Source organism: Eriocheir sinensis, chromosome 7 (genome assembly GCF_024679095.1).
Source record: "Eriocheir sinensis breed Jianghai 21 chromosome 7, ASM2467909v1, whole genome shotgun sequence".
Lineage (NCBI taxonomy): Eukaryota > Metazoa > Arthropoda > Malacostraca > Decapoda > Varunidae > Eriocheir > Eriocheir sinensis.
The window spans coordinates 22,323,886-22,343,005 of NC_066515.1; the positions used below are offsets into that span (position 1 = coordinate 22,323,886).

The 19,120-nt window shown below is 44.0% G+C and overlaps 3 protein-coding genes across 15 annotated transcripts in view; 2 read left to right on the top strand and 1 right to left on the bottom strand.

The window, feature by feature from the left end:
- Positions 1 to 11,550, bottom strand: LOC126994797 (uncharacterized). 4 transcript variants are annotated; one of them, XM_050854091.1, is made up of 5 exons: positions 11,416 to 11,550; positions 2,941 to 3,076; positions 2,521 to 2,708; positions 334 to 498; positions 1 to 182 (listed from the first exon to the last, which is right to left on the bottom strand). In XM_050854091.1, the coding sequence occupies exons 2-5, from the start codon at positions 3,074 to 3,076 to the stop codon at positions 9 to 11; spliced, it is 663 nt and encodes a 220-aa protein (XP_050710048.1). In that variant the 5' UTR covers positions 11,416 to 11,550; the 3' UTR covers positions 1 to 8. The 4 variants fall into 4 exon arrangements, with proteins under 4 accessions (XP_050710048.1, XP_050710042.1, XP_050710037.1 ...); XM_050854085.1 differs by lacking the exon at positions 11,416 to 11,550 and adding an exon at positions 5,185 to 5,269; XM_050854080.1 differs by lacking the exon at positions 11,416 to 11,550 and adding an exon at positions 3,397 to 4,038.
- On the top strand, positions 6,906 to 10,645 carry LOC126994794 (facilitated trehalose transporter Tret1-like). The gene is made up of 3 exons (XM_050854069.1): positions 6,906 to 8,019; positions 8,467 to 8,608; positions 8,717 to 10,645. The coding sequence occupies exons 1-3, from the start codon at positions 7,696 to 7,698 to the stop codon at positions 10,285 to 10,287; spliced, it is 2,037 nt and encodes a 678-aa protein (XP_050710026.1). The 5' UTR covers positions 6,906 to 7,695; the 3' UTR covers positions 10,288 to 10,645.
- LOC126994737 (inositol polyphosphate 5-phosphatase OCRL-like) overlaps positions 10,683 to 19,120 on the top strand; it is a 19,025-nt gene continuing 10,587 nt past the window's right edge. Inside the window, exons 1-7 of one of the 10 annotated variants that reach the window (XR_007749611.1) lie at positions 10,683 to 10,926; positions 12,783 to 12,880; positions 13,591 to 13,792; positions 14,382 to 14,513; positions 14,847 to 15,091; positions 17,591 to 17,739; positions 18,192 to 18,362. Coding sequence is in view for 9 of the 10 variants with exons in the window: in XM_050854028.1 (XP_050709985.1) it covers positions 12,824 to 12,880; positions 13,591 to 13,792; positions 14,382 to 14,513; positions 14,847 to 15,091; positions 17,591 to 17,739; positions 18,192 to 18,362 (956 nt within the window). In the remaining variant the exon portion in view is untranslated. The other 9 variants (XM_050854044.1, XM_050854047.1, XM_050854028.1 and 6 more) reach the window with 9 other exon arrangements.

The following is a 19,120-nucleotide window of genomic DNA, read 5'->3' on the forward strand; positions in this document are numbered from 1 at the left end:
CAGGAGTGCTATGCTTTGTAGACCTGAAGGAGGCAGAGACACATACTGTAGTCACTCCTGTAGAGCGACACATAGCGCCCTCTCAGTGTGGTGGTTCCCCCGAGGAGCAGCTCCTCTCCGGCCTGAGGAGACCCTTCGTAGGTCATCATGAGTGTGTCTTCCTTGCTGCCCATGTCACCAACCTGTGGGAGGGAAAGTGACATAAATGTGGGATTGTGGTTGAAAGTAGTAGAAAGAATTAGGAGATACATCCAAGTGGAATCATTACTCTATGAGTCTATATAGAAATAAAGTAAGTTGACAAATTTATTAAGATAATGAAAAGTCACGTACCCTGATCTTTACCCCCTCGAAGTAGCTGGGAAAGTGTTCAGAGACCTTGACGACGATGGTTGTGACTGGCATCGTGTTGCCTAAATCCACAATGAGGTAGGATGTGAGGCTAAGCGCTGAGCAGAAACAGTCGTATTTGGTGACCTCGCACCTGGACCCACTCACCTGTCCACCATGGTTGAGAGGAAGAAAACGATGAAGAAATGAAACAGAAAGACAAGTGTAATTCAGTATCAGTTGAAGTAAACAAAAAAAAAGTTACTTTTGAATGTAAAAGGAAGGTAAAAAGGAAATATACGTAATCAGTCGCCTTTCATTAGAGCTAATTAGAAACTGAAAATGCTGAGGAGAGAATTCCATTATAACATGCTTGAGAAAGTTAAAATAAATGACTTTCCACCGGATTGAATGATTGCATTGAGGCCTCACGCCGTAAAAGAACGCCATGCCAAGGGTGAAAGAGAAATATAAATGCTTTCCAGTCCGCCGAACAGTAAATGCCTGCCTGATATAAAGATGTACTGCGAGAAAGTGAAGAGTGGGAACGTTTATGATTGTGAAACAGTGACTCAGGGGGGTAAGAGATGTCAAACTATGATAATCTTATTTACCACAGGGATATTATGCATTGTAACTTTACACTTGTCATTAGCTCCGAGTAATTTTCCTAGTTGGCATCATACTGACAGCCCCATGTAGTGGTCAATATAGTGAAATGAAGAAAGAAGCACAGAGGCTACACAGTACTAGGTTCAGTGTGTGAGAGAATAGCCAAAGTGAGGTGATGGCCCTCGGGTGTGTTGGTCACGATGGCTATCAACATAAATTAAACTATGCTCTACTTATGTACGATGTGTTTGTGTGCTCACGCGTTTATTGAAGGGAATATAAACGATGTCTAAGATTTACATATACCAAAAAGGTCCCTCAAATGATAATATCATTCCTAATTTATAACTGATCTGTGATTTTCCCGTCCCGTAAGAAACTGTAAATTATAAGTAAAGTATTCGGTCACGGAACCCTCTTTTTACTTCTTCCTGCGTGTGTGTGAGTGTGTGTGTGTGTGTGAGTGTGTGTGTGTGTGAGAGAGAGAGAGAGAGAGAGAGAGAGAGAGAGAGAGAGAGAGAGAGAGAGAGAGAGAGAGAGAGAGTTGTTACCATTTGATCACTTCCGGTAGATTTAATGATATACTCTGATTTATTCTCAACGACATCTTGATGTGTCCGCCTTCATCATTGTGACACTGGCTATTTCAAGTGCGGGGTTCATTCTTTGTCGCGAAGGGAGGGAAGGAGACTCAGAATTAAGATTTCCACATCAGATGATGAACTTGTAGCATTTACACTTTGATTGAATGCTGCTTCGATCATGAATCAGGAAATTTTCGGACATAATTACTGGAAACCACTGCCGTCGTAGGGTTATCAGAGTTTAGTGCAGCCATACATCGATGTGTACCGCTTGGAAACCCTCCTGTGTAGGCTGCCCGCGTGTGTGGGACTCGTGAGGTTCGGGATGCCTGCTGAGGAGCGTTAGAGCCTGTCAGACACTTCAGATCACATGCTATTAAGAAAACAAAGCATCTAATCAGAACCCCTAATCATGGAGAAGTATGTTCTTGATTGAATAATTCATAACGGCGGGTTATTGATTGTGGCCGGGGTGAGGGAGGGGCGTCAGCCATCACTGTAGAATGGCGGCGTCTCAAAGGAATCGAAGCGTTCCTGCGTGCGTGCGTGATGAAACAGCAGAGGATGATGAATCTCCGGCTCGATCCCTTACAGTTTGTGCTTACGTACTTTAGCTTTGATTTTTTAATGTTTATGAATTTCATGTAGGTATGCTGTTTTCGGAATATGTAGGCTTTATATGTTACGAAGCATTCAGCGTTCTCGAACACAACTAATTCACGGGTTAGTTTGGTTTGGGGTAGACCATACATATAGTTTATTATTTTGTTCATCATGCTCAAGAGGCCGATTGGTGACCTGGTGACCTGCCCTAGAAAAGAAAAGGGACAATACTAATGTTACAGTCTCGGTAATGGGACAATGACAGTATTTTCCAGAGCACCCCGCGTAGTTTCGAAGCTACACCCGAGCGTCTTCACTCAGGGACCACATACCCGTAGAGAGATTGGGAATAGTATCATGCTTCCTGGTCAACATCTCTGCCTCAACTCACCACGGTGGAGCCATCGGCGTACTTTGCGTCCCATTTGCCGTTGACCCTCACTGACTTGCCCCTCGCCAGGTCTTCGCCAGTGGGCCGTGATGGGAGGAAGGGCGCGAAGCAGGAGCCGTTGGATGCCTGCTGGAGTGTCCTGGACCCGCTGGGCACGGCCAAAGCGTTCACCAAAACACAACTGCTGTCTGGAACCACAGATCGACATGTCTCGTTTTGCATGACGTTTTAAATTTGAGAGCGTGTGGAGAAAAAAAAAATGTAGGCAGCACTTGAAAAGAACAATCAAATGGTGTATAAAATCTTAAAAATTGATATGTTCAGATGAATTTTTGGCAAGAGACAAGATATACAAGGAATTAACTGAGCTCTCAAAATCATAATACTTGTACGAAAAGGTTACCGCACGGCTGCCCTTACCTAAGATGCAGAAGGCCGTGCAGGCAGTGTTCGAGAGGCAATGATGGGCACAGATGAAGGAGGACGGGGTCGAGCCGAAGGGCTGGGGCACGTTGGTCAAGTGGCAGTTCGTGACCACTTTGCTAGGCACCTCCATCTGAAGCGAATGTGGGAAAAATGGAGATCAGAAAGACTGAGAAAAAAACAACAACATTGCACCATCACTGCTGTCTCCATCACTGGGTCATCAGACTTACGAAGATAAATTATTTATAAGCACGAAAAAAAAAAATAGAGATCGAATGCAAATAAAATCCTTCCTTGTGCTGATCCTGCTCGCCTTTGTTGGCTCATTCAGGCTCTTCAGAATACGGACAACTGTGTAATTATCTATTAGCTCCTCAGAAAAAGGTGAAGAAAGGTAATCACAAATCTGCAAGGATGAACTAGTGTCTCAGCTTCAAGTCTCACATATACCTTCTCAAACATGATGGCGGCAGGGAGACGCTGGAACTGAAGAAAGCAAAGAAAGAACGAGAAACATAAACCTAGGCGCTGCTTCGATCCCCGTGGGCACATGTTGACGGGCGGTAATGTCGATGCTAACTGGAAGGCAAACATGGTACGAAAAGAGGGAGGAAGGGGGGTCTGAGGGAGGAGGAGGGGAGTGGCGGGAGTTGTAGGGAGTAAAGTGACAATGTGACTGAGAACGAGGTGGGAGTAGAAGAGAGTGGGCTATAGAGAGAGGGAGGGAAAGTGATTGATGCCAAGAAAATAGACAGGGAGAGGGATGCCGGGGAACGAAGTGAGCGGGAGCTAGGTGATGGAGGGGGCAAGATGGCGTGTGGAAGGGAAAGATAATTGGAAAGGGGAGGAAGGGGAGCAGGCAAGGACGAAAATTGTATAGGAATGAGAAATAGGACAGTGAGAAGGTAGGAATTTAAGGGAATGGATAGAGTGAGGTTAAGGGTTTTAGGAAGGGAAGTAAGATATAGTAGTTGTATGAAAGGAATAGGAAAGAAGACTTGTAGATGAATAACACAACAAAAATATGGAAATTGGGGAGAGGTGAGGGCAAAAAATGAGGAAAGTAATGTGGAAAGGAGTGGAAGAGGAAGAGTGCAGGAAGGCGCGACAGAGGGAGGAAGGGAGGCGAGGTTAACCTTCGTAATTTATACTCGTGACCTCAACACAACCTTGGGCTCGTTCGATTATGCTGTTTCTGTCACGGCACGAGGGTCTGCACGGCGCGGTGGGACTTAATTTGGCTGCTCGGGTAACGGAACGGTGCCTCTGATAGTAATAGGCCTATTCGGGATTCTTTATTCATGATTAACTAACTTGTACACTACTTCATATATCCTCAAAACATAGTATCTAAGATTTAATTTGGCTGCTCGGGTAACGAAACGGTGCCTCTGATAGTAATAGGCGTATTCGGGATTCTTTATTCATGATTAACCAACTTGTACGCTACTTCATATATTTTCAAAACATATTTAAGATCACGGGCGTCCAGAGGCATTAGATTTCAGATCACTAATAGGAGTAATGGAATAGTCCCTTCAATGATATCCTCCGTGACGTTTTAACTATATTGCCAAGACTAATTAAGCTTAAAATATACTTTAGATGCATGTTTTTCTTTCTTTAATATACAAAGAAAATATATCTTATGAAGCGAGTAATTTAAACGCAAAAAATATTCATGCTATAGGAGTTACACGTGTACTGGCATTTTCTTTCCATATTCGTTGTTTTGTTTCCTTATTATTATTGCATGCTAACTCTCTCCTGCCGGCGCGCGTTGTTGCATCTCCAGCCTTGTGTTAGTAGGGATTCCCGCTACTCCGCAAGATCATCTCCGTTACACGTAATGCTTTGCTTCCTCTACCCCACCACCGCGTCTCAAGTCGGGTGTGGTATAGCTGTGGTGGGAATTAATATATCTCTTCCTGTGTGTGTGTGTGTGTGTGTGTGTGTGTGTGTGTGTGTGATTAGTTTTATTTTTTTTTATGTGTGCGTGTCCATATATATGCTGCAGGGCCATATTTCAATGTCTTATTAGTTTCATATTGCTGGAAAATCACCTAAAATACTAATCATTGTTATTGTGTGCTTCCAAGGGTATGAATGTAATTAGTATTGAATTGCAAGCGTCGGGGAGGATGTAGGCCCTAGTAGGCTACCTGTGACGTTTATTCATCGCTGCGTTGATCATTAGGCTATTTACGTAGCTAATGAACGAAGTGCAAATAACCTCACCCAGCAGAGATAGGTGTTGAGTGCGATATCGGCGTTGCCACATCTTCCCTTCCTCAGGTTTCACCACTATATAAGCGCCCAGTCATCCACTTTCGCAAGGAAAAATAAACAACTGTGCATACAAGCCTAGATCGCTATAGAACGTTCCTGAATAGCGAAGCAGGCTAACCACTACATTATTTGCTTGTCATCTATATCCATTTGTTCTCTTTCCTGTTATTTCTTGGTCCTTTGCCTATAGGAGATGTCAGACTCTCTCCCGGATTTGTTTATATCTATTTTCCGTCTTTTGTTTGCCGGATGGGATAAGGGGAGGAGGTTGATGTAGCAAGAGGAAGGATATTGCATCACTGTGGCTAGCGTAACGGTGATTAATTAGATATGGAAATGCTAGATGTTGTAGGCTACAGGAAGGGTTTCACAATACCCTTACTTAGTTTTCACACCGTTTTACTTTTTTTTTTTGTGATAGCTACTCATGATTGACTGTTCCTACTGTTATTCAGAAGGAGACTATATAGTTTCGTTACAGTCTCATTGGTTCTTCTTTGCCGCTTGTTAAAACCGAAACCGTTGTTGAAACCGAACATAGAATTTTGTGCTATTTATTTTTAACTTTCTCACTTATTTTTACATATCGTTCTTGGTTTTTAGTGTTCAGACATTGTTTTTTCTACCTCATTATATTTCAACATCTAATATTCATTTTATCACTCTACATTTATTAGTTTGTTCATATGTAAATAGTGAACACATTTACAGTATCTCCCCGTACTCTTCTCATCAGTCTTACAATATTATCCTCCCACCAAGCAATAGAGAACTCATAGATCCATCACACTATAAGAAACATATGACTGTAATGAAGTTATATTGATGTGTAGCAGCAGACCCACCTCCCCTTTCCCCCCTCCCCCCCTTGACAGCATGAGGTATAGTAGAAGGGAAGGCGGCAGTAGGAAGGGAGGAGGGAGGAAAGAGACGTGTGAGGATAATTACATTTTTTTAATGATATATTTCACGCTCTTGAACCCACCTGACGAATGAAGGTGTACGCCAATAACACACACACACACACACACACACACACACACACTTCCTTTATAGTCGAGGCTTTTCTTCATCATTAAGTTTATGGTAAAGGAACTCCCAACACAGAGAGAGAGAGAGAGAGAGAGAGAGAGAGAGAGAGAGAGAGAGAGAGAGAGAGAGAGAGAGAGAGGCAGCGTCATCATCATTATCTCTTCTCTTTCACTTAATTGCCGCACCTCTTTCATGTCTTTTATTTTCTCAGACGTCATTCTTTCCCTCCCTCTTGAAACACAGCAGGAAAATTACTACCTTCTTTATATACTTGTGAAGAGAGAAATGAAAGTGTTTGTTTGTCTCCGTGTGAGGAAGAGATTTATTGATTGATTGATTGATAGTTTATTGTTGCAAGTAAAACAACAAAGGGGAAGGGAGGAGCATGCCATCCCAACCACCAGGCAGTACAGAGTGTGAGGAAGAGGATGAGGAGGAGGAGGAGGAGGAGGTAGACACGTAGTATATCAGTGAAAGGAAGTGATGAAGGAGGGAGGGTGAGGAGGAAGATGTATTGTTTTGTCCTAATCTCTCTCTCTCTCTCTCTCTCTCTCTCTCTCTCTCTCTCTCTCGTCACCTCAGGGACACTAATATTTGTATGTTCATCAGTAAGTCCATTAGTATACTACAAAATGAACACGAAAACTCTTTTAAGTGTTTGCATCACCTTCAGATCGTCGTGTAACAAAAAATGGCGAAACAACGCGAGGCCACAATGGTAATGATGGCGGACCTTGAATCCCGCACTCATTGTGTCGCACAGGAAGGATAGCGAAGATGAGGACCAATTTACTGTCTAATTGCAGCATCGGCCCAAGGTGGCAGATTCCGCCTGACACATTCTCCACCGCGCCTCGAAGTGGGGAGGACCTCGCCGCCCCAAGCGTCTGTGATGCTTACGAGGACCCGCCTGACGGAGGTGAAAGCTTTCCGGGAACTTTCTTTTTCGGGGTTGTGACATTTGATTCGCTTCGTTGAGGCTTGCGAGAACCTGCCTGACGAAGAGGAAAGCCACTCTGAGGCCTTTGGCGTTTGTGACAACAGATTCGTCTTGTTCATACTTACAAAAATTAGTCTGGAGAAGAGGAAAAGAATCCGTAGACTTTTCCTTCGAGGGATGTGATTCGTCCAGTGGGCCTTGAGAACCCACTAAATGCAAACGAAAGCGACTAGAAGACCATCGGTTTTTATATTAGGACTTTGAGCTCGTTCAGTATCTCGATGATTCTTGCAAGGAACTACTGACGGAGAAGAAACCGTCTAACGACCAACCCATTGACTCTCTTTGTGCTCAGTGACTTCAAGATCTCGTCCAGCATCTTTGTGTGAGTACATGTAATAGCAAAGGAGTCATTACATGGCCAAAGAGGGGCTTCATAGGAATCGTAGTGTTCTTGACTTGAAGATGTCGTAAGGTCGCCCCCCACGATGAAGAAGTGGTTCCTCAAGCCAGAGTGGACGAAGGCGGACGAGGAGGGGCAAAGCGTGGTGTTCGACGAGCCGGAACATGACCCCGATGACTTCCCCCCCCCGCCACCACTTGAGGATGAAGACCAAGGCCTTGATGACGACGACGGGAGCTTCGACACACCTCCCCCGGACCCCCAGGATTACCCCGTGGATATGGAGGGCGAGGGAAACACGGATGGTGTTGAGGGAGAAGGGCTTCATCAGGAACCGGTGTCGCCGGAGGCAAGGAAGAGATTCAGCGAACTGTTCGAGCAGGAAGCGAAGCCACGGAAGGTCCTTCAGGTGGGTTTGGTGTCTGTGCGTTGTATTGGTGTGTGGTGTTGTGCTGTGGTGTACGGTGAGGCTCTGTGGTATGTGCTGTGGAATGTGATTTGTGGTGTTGTCCTGTGGTGAGAGGTGCGTTTCCGTGGTGTGTGGTGGGGTGAAGTGGTTTTGGGGTGCGATGTGTTATATGGTGTGTGCATGGTGGGGCTCCGTGATGTGTTTGTGTGGCTGCGATATTTGATTTTGTACATTACAGTAATTCCTTGGGGTGATGATTATTATCATTAGGGTTATTTACTTAATTGTTTCCTGTAATTGCAGACAGATTGTTTCCTTTAGGGGAGTTTTTTCTTTGTAGAGCTGAGAAGAAACTTCCGGTAGGTTATTTGTCTTAAGAGTGGCATTAAGTCGCAATTTAAGTAACACTGCAGCGTGTCTCATACCTGTGTAATGCAATGTCGGCAGGTGGTGGCGGGCGCGACGGTGGCCGCCACACACCTGGGCGTCGGCTGTGCCTTCGGGGTGTCGGGAGTGATGCTGCCCAACAGAACCCAGCCAGCGCCGGGCGACTTGCTCTTCAAGGACAACTTCTACGCTGCCCTCTTCGGTAAGAACCTTATAGGCACTCACATATAGAGAATATGATTCTTCGAAGACAACAACGCAAATAATCTTGTGATCTCTTAATACCCTAACACCCTATGCTTTCTTCCAGAAAATTTGGTTGTTTTGGGGGCCGCCGTGGGCTGCGTGGGGGCGGGACCCCCTCAGGTATGGGTGGGGCAGCGTGTGACGCTTCTGCTGACCCTGCCTCTTGCTTTGGCTGCCTGGGTGGTGCTAGCCACTTCCCACAGCGTGTGGGTTCTCGTCGTGGCCAGGGCGGTGCAGGGCCTCACCTTAGGCTTCGTTGTGGGGCCCTCCACCAACTACCTGGTGGAAATCGCCCACACTAACCTCCGTGGAGTCCTGTTCGCTGTCGTCAACGTCGCGGGTCAGCTGGGTTACTTCGTCATGTATGCGGCGGGCCACTGGGACGTGTCATGGAGGGTGGCGGTGCTGGTGTGCGGCTGCCTCGCCACTATCCTTCCCTTCTTCGGGCTCATCTTCCTCCCAGATTCCCCGCGGTGGCTTGCCTCCAGGGACCGCTACCCGGAGGCCATCAAGGCCATGACCTTCTTCAGGGGGCCTCGCTATGACTCGCGACAGGAGCTGGCGGGCGTCGTGGAGCAGCTGGACAAGAGGAAAGTGAATCCACGCGATCAACTCCGCCAGATGGAGAAGCCTGACGTGTTGTGCTACATGCTTCTGTTCACGTTCCTCTTCATGGCATCACAGTTTTCAGGGAGCTTCGTCACGAGTCTGTACACGCTGCAGATCTTCGGCTACTTCAAGGGGGAGCTAAGTCCCAGCCTGAGTGCTGTCGTCGTGAGTGCTATACGTGTCATGGGCGCCGTGTTTCATCTTATCATCGTCGAACATTTGAGTCGCAAGTTTCTTCTGGTTGGCGCCTTTCTGCTGTGTGCCGGCACCATGGCTCTGCTCGGCTCTTCCCTCTACGACCAGGCCCACACTCGTGATATTCCTCTCCAGTCCTGGCTCCCACTCGCCTCCCTCGCTACGTTTTCCTTCTTTTCAAACTCTGGAATATCCATCCTTGACTTACTCCAAGAAGAGATCATGCCGACATCGGTGCGTTCGATAGCAGTGAGTTTTCTCTTCTGCCTCAAATACGTGGGTTCCTTCCTCGCCATCCAGACCTATCTTCACGTCGTAGCCGGCCTGGGTCAGCATGGGGTCTTCTGGCTATACAGTTTCTTCAACTTCCTCCTCGCTTTACTTGGTGGCCTAGCATTGCGGGAAACACAAGGTGCATCACTAGAAGAAATCACAGCCAAGAGCCAACTCAAGGCAGAGCAAGCAGACAGCAATTTTGAGGTTCCTGATGGAGACCAGCATGTCGATGACCCCAATCACAACCTCCAAGGCGGCTACAAGACAGCACACTACAACTACAATGAAATGCAGCTTGCTCAGGCGCCCCACAACAGCTTGCGCCGGACTAATGGCCACCTCAAGTCTTCTCCGCCCATCATTGTGCACCATGACGCCAATCGGTCCCCTCACCACTCCTATCAGGATCCCTATAAGCCTGCCACTGTCGTCCACCAAGCCGGGGATACCAGTGTTTCTCATCCCCTCTATCCCCCGAGCGAGGACCTGCCCTACGCCTCCATTACTGATGGCTGCGTCAAAGTGTTTTTTCTTAACCAACAATACCAACAGTAATGGTGTTGACATGGCTGGCTAGCACGCCATCATAGTCATTATCTTTAATCATTCTTTATTGTCTTCATATTCATCATTTCAATAAAACAAACCCTGAGTGTATATGTTGTTCCAAAACTCGTGTACTACACAGTACATCATAATGCATTATGATGAACTAGTGGTGGATACAGAGTTATTTATTGCTATGCAGCATTCTAATATGCTGTTCTGTTGTAAAGTGGGTGATATGAACGGAATATTACCTATAAGCGATTGCAATTTTTATACGCTCTATATGAAGCCCCTAAAGATGCATTAATCTGTACAGAATGTCGATGTGTATGGCAGCAATAAATAGAGCAGTTGGTGTTAAAAATGGTCGTTTTCTCAAAGTTTTGTTTACAGGGACGAGGAATGTTCATTACACTTCTGTGTGAAAGTCTTTAGGTCAGACCAGCCGCCTGATATTACGCAGGATATCCAGCACACTGCGGCGGCCCCCGGACACACACCCGGCAGGGAGCAACACGAGTCCACGGTGGTCAGTTCGCTGGAGTGTTGGACCTTGGTCGTGGCAGCGGCGCCGTCACGACTCACGAGCACACCGAGCAGGGGGAGGCAGGGCCGCGGCTGGCTGTCAACGGCTATCAGGGTTTGGTAAGGAAGGTGCCGAGTTATCCCTCAGCGCGGGGCCGGCCTGTGCTTCCCGGGGGCCGCGTCCTGCACGGGGTGCCCTCGGGGGGCGGCCGTCAGGCAGGCAGGCAGGCGTGGTCCAGGCACAGGGACGAGGCGGTCACGGCCCCTCTTAATTAATACTGGTCACGCAATTACCAAGTTTACAGCCGCTAATTACGTGCACGACTGGGGAGACTGGCGGGCAGGGTGGGCGTGGGCTGGGGTGTTGCTGCCCGCCGCCACACACTGACACAAGGGACACAAGTATTCCAAAGTTTGTGGTCTTGCTGTTTTTATTTAGTGGTGATAGGTTACTGTCCTTGAGGTTTAGAGGGGGTTATGGGATCTTAACTATTTGAACAGAATAGTTTTCATTTTTTTGTGTAGTTTTGCTGGTAAGTAGCTATACAGTACAACAGTTAATTGTGACACCTTATCCACCAAGTAGACTGCTGGTTGCAAAACACTTACACTTAGTTGAATTCCATCAGTTAGTGATGCAGCTGGGCTGGGGTTCCACTGTAACCAGGCAGCTCCTTTTCTTCCCTGCCCCAGTCAGTAAGTTTGTTGGAGTTGGAGCTGGGGTGTCCTGGTGTTGGCGGTTGGTCTGGTAGTGCAGCCTCACTTTTCCTTCAATGAATACATTCAAGTAAGAAAATGCAATTGACAACAAAGAGGCACACACTGGCTTACACACCAGCTATTGGTGTAAAGCTATCCCTAGAGTTGTGTTGGGAAAGTGTTTTCTGTGCCACAGAGAGATATATTATTAACTTTGGTGTCAGGGAGACCATCAGTGAGATTTGATATAATAGATGAGTATTGGGGAGAGACGATTGGTAAGGGATTCAGCATGCTGAGGGGGAGTCCCAGAACAAGGAAAGATGGAGACGCTTCTGCCATAACCTTTGAGAAAAGTTCCTGTGAGGGAACAGGGCATCGTAGATATAGATAGATAGATAGATATGACCTAGGGACTGGAGCTTCCTATGTTTTGACCCAAGGAGTATTGTATAATGTAAAGCTTCAAGACTAATGTTCAATTTACTTTTTGTTTAATTCTCTTTATATTTGTTTATTGCCGTAAGCTATTTCTTGACTTTTATTTGGAACAGTATTAAATTTTGCCTTATGATATTTTCATGCTTATATGTTTTGTTCTTTTATTGCATGCTTCTGGCATTCTCTCGATAGTTTATCTTGTAGCTCATTACGGTACTGTTTTATTGTTTAGTAGACTTTTTTGATACTTTTTGTACATCATTTTTTTTTTTTTTTTTTTTTTTTTGTGTGTGTGTGTATAGTAGTAATTTTAGAAGAAAATCTGGCTATTGAGGAAGCATCTGCATTCCATATTTTGCTGCCTATTTTAATGTATGATTATCTACTGTTGATATATTGAACTGAAGAAGCTTAATGGCCTGTTATATCTAGAAAAATTATCACCAACTCTGTGTGTGTATATATATACATATACATATATATATATATATATATATATATATATATATATATATATATATATATATATATATATATATATATATATATATATATATATATATATATATATATATATATATAAAATTTCCAACAAAAGGTGTGATAAGGAGGAAATTTTATTATTATAACTTATTGACAAAAGAAATTTGCTGCCAGCAGGAAACATGTAAATAAACCCTGAGTCAAAACATTCTCATTGAAGGGCTGAGTTAAGTTTCTAAATCTATAGCTTCTTTCTCATCATTGGCTACAAAAGTGGGATGATAATTATTCAACATCATTGCTTTCAGTAAAATGACTGACTGACTGAGCTGCTTTCTCTCCTCCCCTGCCAGATGTAGAGCAGTGGTCAGTGTAGTGCCACAGCAGCACCACCATGGAGCTTTCCCCACACGTGCAGGAAAAGCTCCTCCCGGGCCACAAACTCACTGCTGTATCCTTATTATGCACTGCACCTCATTGTTGTCATTGTGTTCCACTGCTGCCTGCTGGGGCCTCATGTGTTCTCTCTATTGTGTTGCAGAGGAGAGTGGGTAAAAGTGGCCTGCTGCCATTGCTTCTTTATTTATTTTTTGTGTTTCTTTGATATCTTTTAGTACATTGAGAATATCAGTTAAGGTTCTATAATAGGTTACTGATTGCTAAGAGCATATGTATTTTTAGCAAAAATGCTAAATGCTATAATTATGGCTTTATTTATATATTTTTATATTTTTTTTACTGTAGCTTACTATTGTGCTTTTGCAACTAAATATAAAATAAGCAGCTACATCAGAATATGATAAAAATGAATGAATGAATAAATCCACTTAAAATGTCATGACAGTCTTTTTGAGACTTAGCTTTTTCTCCTGTCATAATGAATCTTAGTTTGTTTAGCAACATTTCACTCACAGAGGCATGTCATCACTATATATGCACATTTTATTTACTCTATCTACACTTATGAAACTTTTCATATAAAATATGTTTGCCCTACATATCTCAATAGCCCATAACCATAAAAAATAAATTAATGCCATCTCTAGGTACCTATTATGAGCATCAAGAATGATAAAGTAAGTTTGTTATTTTGTAATGAGGATGAAAAAGAGCCAGACACATTACATGACAAACCAGAGAGTCCTTAACCCCAAATCTCAGGTCATTGAAGCGGGACTTGTACAGGAATTTGTTAAGACAACGCGTGTCATTGCACTGGTTGAGGTGGCTTCCCATGAGTCTAAGCAGGGTGGTGAACAAGCCCTTCTTATTTTCCAAACTGCCCGAGTCCCTGTCCACAGTGCAATTGATCTTAGTATTGAACAGATCATACCCATTGACACCAATCTCAAATGTGAAATTGGTGAGTAGTAGATTGAGTGTGTGCCACTGTGGTATCTGTTATTCTTTATCAAATAATTACCATTTTACAGGAAATTTGTTTCAGTGTGTGACATTTTTATGATAGTATTTTGAATTTAAAACATTCTGCATCTTATAAGTATGGTATGAAGATGCAGATACGTATTCTCTAAGCAGGTCACTAGGATATGAATTATCTTTAGGTCACAGAACAGGTGGGGGCGGAGTCTGAGAGGATGAGGAGAGATTTGTAAGGCTTCCTGTTTTGACTGATAGCTGGGTGTTGCTGTCTAGCAGAACAGTAAGCTTTATGCTGTGTGGATGTGCAGTGTGTGTTTTTATACTAAAGTGAGGTAAAATGTTATGACAGTCACTGATGCATTCCTTGACACTATTGCCTGTCACTACTACTAATTTTCTTAAAATAAAATTAAGTCTAAATATTGTATGATCTGTGAACATTGCCTGTATTTTTGCATGCAGTTGAGGGGAGTTGATAGGGGTGTGTGTCATGTCTATGAATGCCTACAGTAAGATATAAAAATGCATGTCTTTTTGTCACCAAAACGTTTACTAAAGATTGTTTCCAGACACATCAAGCACTGATGTTGACACAGACGTCCTGGTGAACGTCACATCCGGCAAGCTTCGAATTTTATTTGAAATGCCATTCGGCCAGAGAACAAACACCTTTGTCTCGGAAATCTTAAGAGCAGCTGAAGGTAGGATAAGCTCGTTTTCTTCTTACTTTTGCTTTGTATTACTAAGGGTTTCCCTATTTTTTTTTTTTTTTTTTTTTTTTTTGGCTTAATTGAGCATCCTTTTTCATGATACCTGTAGAAGCCTTGGTTTTGAAGTCTCAAAGAAAGGTGCTGTTTTAACTCATGTTACTCCTGATGGCTATTACATAATTAGCATTTTGGCAAGCCTGATTGATAAAATCATATGTATCAATTACAGGAATTTCAAATTTTCTTACAATTCCAAATTTTGGAATTTTTTTCACTTGATTTTTTGTTATTTCCTTATGATAAAGCTTCACCTCATTCTTGCAGTGATAGGCAAGAGGAGGGGGCCTCCACCCGAGTTCACATGGCTGCAGCCATACCAGCAGAGCTCTAGCAATGGCCCGCAGGAGAAGGACACTGTCAGCACAGCCTCCACTGTGGCGGCGGGCGACTTGGACAGCCTGGCCCCGGATGCTGCCAGTCTGGGTGATGTTAGTGTGGATGTAGCCCAGACCTCACCCCCACCCTACCTTCACCCTGCTGTCAGTAATGCAGAAAGCAGTAGTTTGCATGTACGTTGGCTTGCATGTTGATTTGATTCTAATGATTTACTGGGGTGAAATTTTTAGTATTAATAACTGACTGGATAGGTTATAGCTAGCTAGTGTTTGTGTGTGTGTGTGTGTGTGAGTGAGTGAGTGAGTGAGTGAGTGTGCATGCATGTATTTACCTAGTTGTGATTTACAGGAACGGAGCTATGCTTGTGCTGTGTGTGTGTGTGTGTGTGTGTGTGAGTGAGTTGAGTGAGTGTGTGTGTGCACGCATGTGTACGTGCGTGCATGCATGTAATTCATCATGTCTGACCACATGCTAGACTTGGGATTGCCGGGACACACCCACTGATTATCACTCGGTGCCCATCCACTGCTGGGTGGACAGGAGACACACGTTAAAGGAGACTTCCCATCTGTCTCCACTTTGTCTGGGAATTTAACCCAGGACCTCTTGATTGTGAGGCAAGTGTGCTAACCACTGCACTGTGGAGCTCCTCCGTGTGTGTGTTTGTGTGTGTGTGTGTGTGTGTGTGTGTGTGTGTGTGTGTGTGTGTGTGTGTGTGTGTGTGTGTGTGTGAGATGTGGTGTAGTGATAAAGTGAGAGTTTATCATACATTTTTGATCAAGAAGCTCATGGAACAAAAGGAAACACAGGCCCCCATTTTGTATAATAGTATATATTTGATTATTTTCCAGTTAATGTGTATGCTTCATGCATATTTGCTCTAATCATCTAATGGGTATGCATTTGTTTTTTACAGGTGAGAATTTGATAGATTAGCTGACTGACACAATCTAATCGTTATTGATAATTTTTCCTTACTTATAATGGATGGTGAATATAATGTTTTTACTAGTAACAATTACCTGCACCTCATATTACCCCCATGCTCACTGGATGTACCCTCATACTAACTTGCTTAGCTTTAGTTTTTACTCCATCACTACCCTGGTGTTGAGATTAGCTGACTTTCTCTTTTCTTACTAATAGTGAAAGTTTACTCACAGTTTAAGCCTTAGAATGGCTGTAAGTAAAAATATGCCTTTTTACTAACGGTTACAGTCAGCGTGGAAAAAATGTCTGCACCTCCCGATGTCATACTTTTTTCCAACACAACATTATGTCCTTGTTTATTTAGGCACCAGCGGTCACAAAAACTCTATTGATATGGCCAATAATGACCACTTGGCATCTCCATGCTTTCAATTTTCAATGTAACAGATTAGCAAGGGCCAATGGTCCAGTAACCGCTGGGCAGGCTGTGTGGGAGCAGACACATCCCCCCCGAGTTCGGGCGAGGTATTTCCTGCTTCCGCTCCCATTTCCTCAAACATCGCTCGCCTCTTCTTGTGATATCGCTCACCCTTCGGTACATAGTCGGGCCTGCCTAGCTGAAAATGGAGGAAAAAAGTGTCATATTGGCTTTACTTTGTGAATGCCTCAGCAACAGAGAAGTAGCAAGAAGGATGGGAAGATCAGAGAAGTGTGTTCGTAATGTCATGAAAGCAGCCAGTGCCTTTGGAGGTGTTACTGCCACATTTCCCAGCACATCTCTATGTGTATCTTTCAATTCCTTGGCAGTGATGAAAGGGTCCTTCAGCACTTCACGTCGGAGCAGCATGTCAGTTCTCTGGCCTGTCTTGCGTTTCCTCCCTGACCCCTTCTTTCTCTGCGGAGTAACACCTCCGAAGGCACTGGCTGCTTTCATGACATTACGAACACACTACTCTGATCTTCCCATCCTTCTTGCTACTTCCCTGTTGCTGTGGCCTTCATAAAGTAAAGCCAGTATGACACTTTTTTCCTCCATTTTCAGCTTAGCAGGCCCAATTATGCAGTGAAGGGTGAGTGATATCACGAGAAGAGGCGAGCAATGTTTGAGGAAACAGGAGCGGAAAGCAGAAAATACTCGCGCCTCACGGGGGGATGTGTGCCTGCAAAGCCAGCCCTGCCCAGTTACTGGTGGACCATGGGCCATTAAATTGTTTAAATGAAAAAATTGAAATTGGAGATGCCAGGTGGTCATTATTGGCAATATCAATAAAGTTTTTGTGACCGCTGGTGCCTAAATAAACAAGAGCGTAATGTTGTGTCGGAAAAAAAGTATGTTATTGGCAGGTGCGGACATTTTTTCCGCGCCGACTGTATTTGAGATAGTGTATCTTTTAGATTGGAAGTATTAATATATTGTTTTCTGGTAGTGTTCTTTTGTCCCACCATTATGGATTTAAGCACCACATGTCATTTGAGACATTTTTAAATTATGCTCTGGGCGTGTTTACTCACCATGCTGAAATTTGTATATGCTGTAATGAATCATTGTACTGAAATTGTATTAAACACCCATAAGATATTAAAAACAAGGGCCTCTAAATGTGAAACAAATTTTGTAATTAAAATATGCCCCAAGGTGCACATTAACTTTCTAGTATTTCACATGGGAGTGAAATTCTTATGAATAATTAATTCACTGCCAGAGTGACATGACCACTACATGCCCTATAAACACTACCCAGAATGATGAAGACAGGAGTCCTGAGCTAAGAGTCAACCGCCACAGCATTGCTGCCGGGCTGTCCCCAACACCCATTGCTGCCAGAGAGAGCCACATCAAGTACCAGATGACCTTGAGAGAAGATGCTTACACTGACATCCATGAGTTCACGTATGTTACCTTACCTCATGTGGAGTCTGGTTAATCTTTTCAGTAGGGATGGAGGGGGGAATACTCCTAAGCATTTCAGTGTTATATATTTCAAAGGGGACGACTGTTTTCTATATTTCTGTGAAACTTTTATAACTTGTACTTTTAAAACCATTCAAGCAGTGATCACTCCAGAAAGGATAAGATTACAGCCAATTGGAGAGGTGAATATGCTATAAATGTCGTGGAGCTCATTTGTGTCCTAGGCATGTGATTATATAACAGTTCATTGAGTTTGTGAGATATCAGAAGCAATCTCTTATCCTGGTGTGGGGATGAGAAGACGCATCAGAATCACAGTGTTCCAAATTAGGATGTCTGCAGAAATTTATAGCTGAAGGAATATTTTGCTTGCTTAATGATGTTTGTAATGATGATAAGGATACACTAAGATTGGGTCCTTTGCTTTTCAGAGTGTTTGTGGGGACCTGGAATGTGAACGGGGGGTCACCAACGGTAGGATTGTCTGAGTGGCTTGCAGTGGATGCTGAGCCCCCAGATGTGTATGGCATAGGTTTTCAGGAGCTGGATCTCAATACAGAGGCTTTCCTCTTCAATAACACACCAAAGGAGAAGGAATGGCTGTGAGTTAGGCATGTGGAGAGCCTTGGGATCATTTTGTACATGTTTTTCTGTTTTTCTTTTCCACAGTGAGCTAATTCATTGTTTTAAAGGGAAAGTCAGACGACCTCAAGCAACTCATTCTATGATAAATGAATAATTTTTTTGAATTTATTGGAATGCAAACTTACTAGTCTTACTCATCATCATCATCATTTCATCGACGCCTGCTCCTAGGAGCTCCCACCAGGGGATGGCCACTGCAGAAGAGCTTCCAACTTTCTCTCTCCAGACACTCCCTCCTTGCCTGCTCAAAGTTTCTCGAAGATCTTTTCCCCCTCTCCCCAACGTACTCTTGCACCCTATCCCTCCATTTCACTGGAGGTCGTCCTCTAGCATTCCCTTTCTCTATCTCACTCACATACACCCTTCTGGTGATCTTACTCTCCTCCATTCGCTCCATGTGGCCAAACCACTTTAAGGTCTGTCGCTTCACTTCTTCCACCACTCCACACTTCTTCCCTTCACCCCTGTGACACATTCCAAAATGCTCGTACACACTTTCATTACTCATTCCATCCATTCTACTCACACCACAAGCACTCCTCAAATAACTCATTTCCACTGCCTGCACTCTAGACCTCTGACTTTCATTCCAGGCCCACGTTTCACTTGCATATGTGAGGGTTGGTACTATTATTGTATTTCTCAAATCCCTCTTTACTTCCATGGTCACACTTCTGCCATTCATGATTCGTCCCAAAGACCCTACCACCCTTCT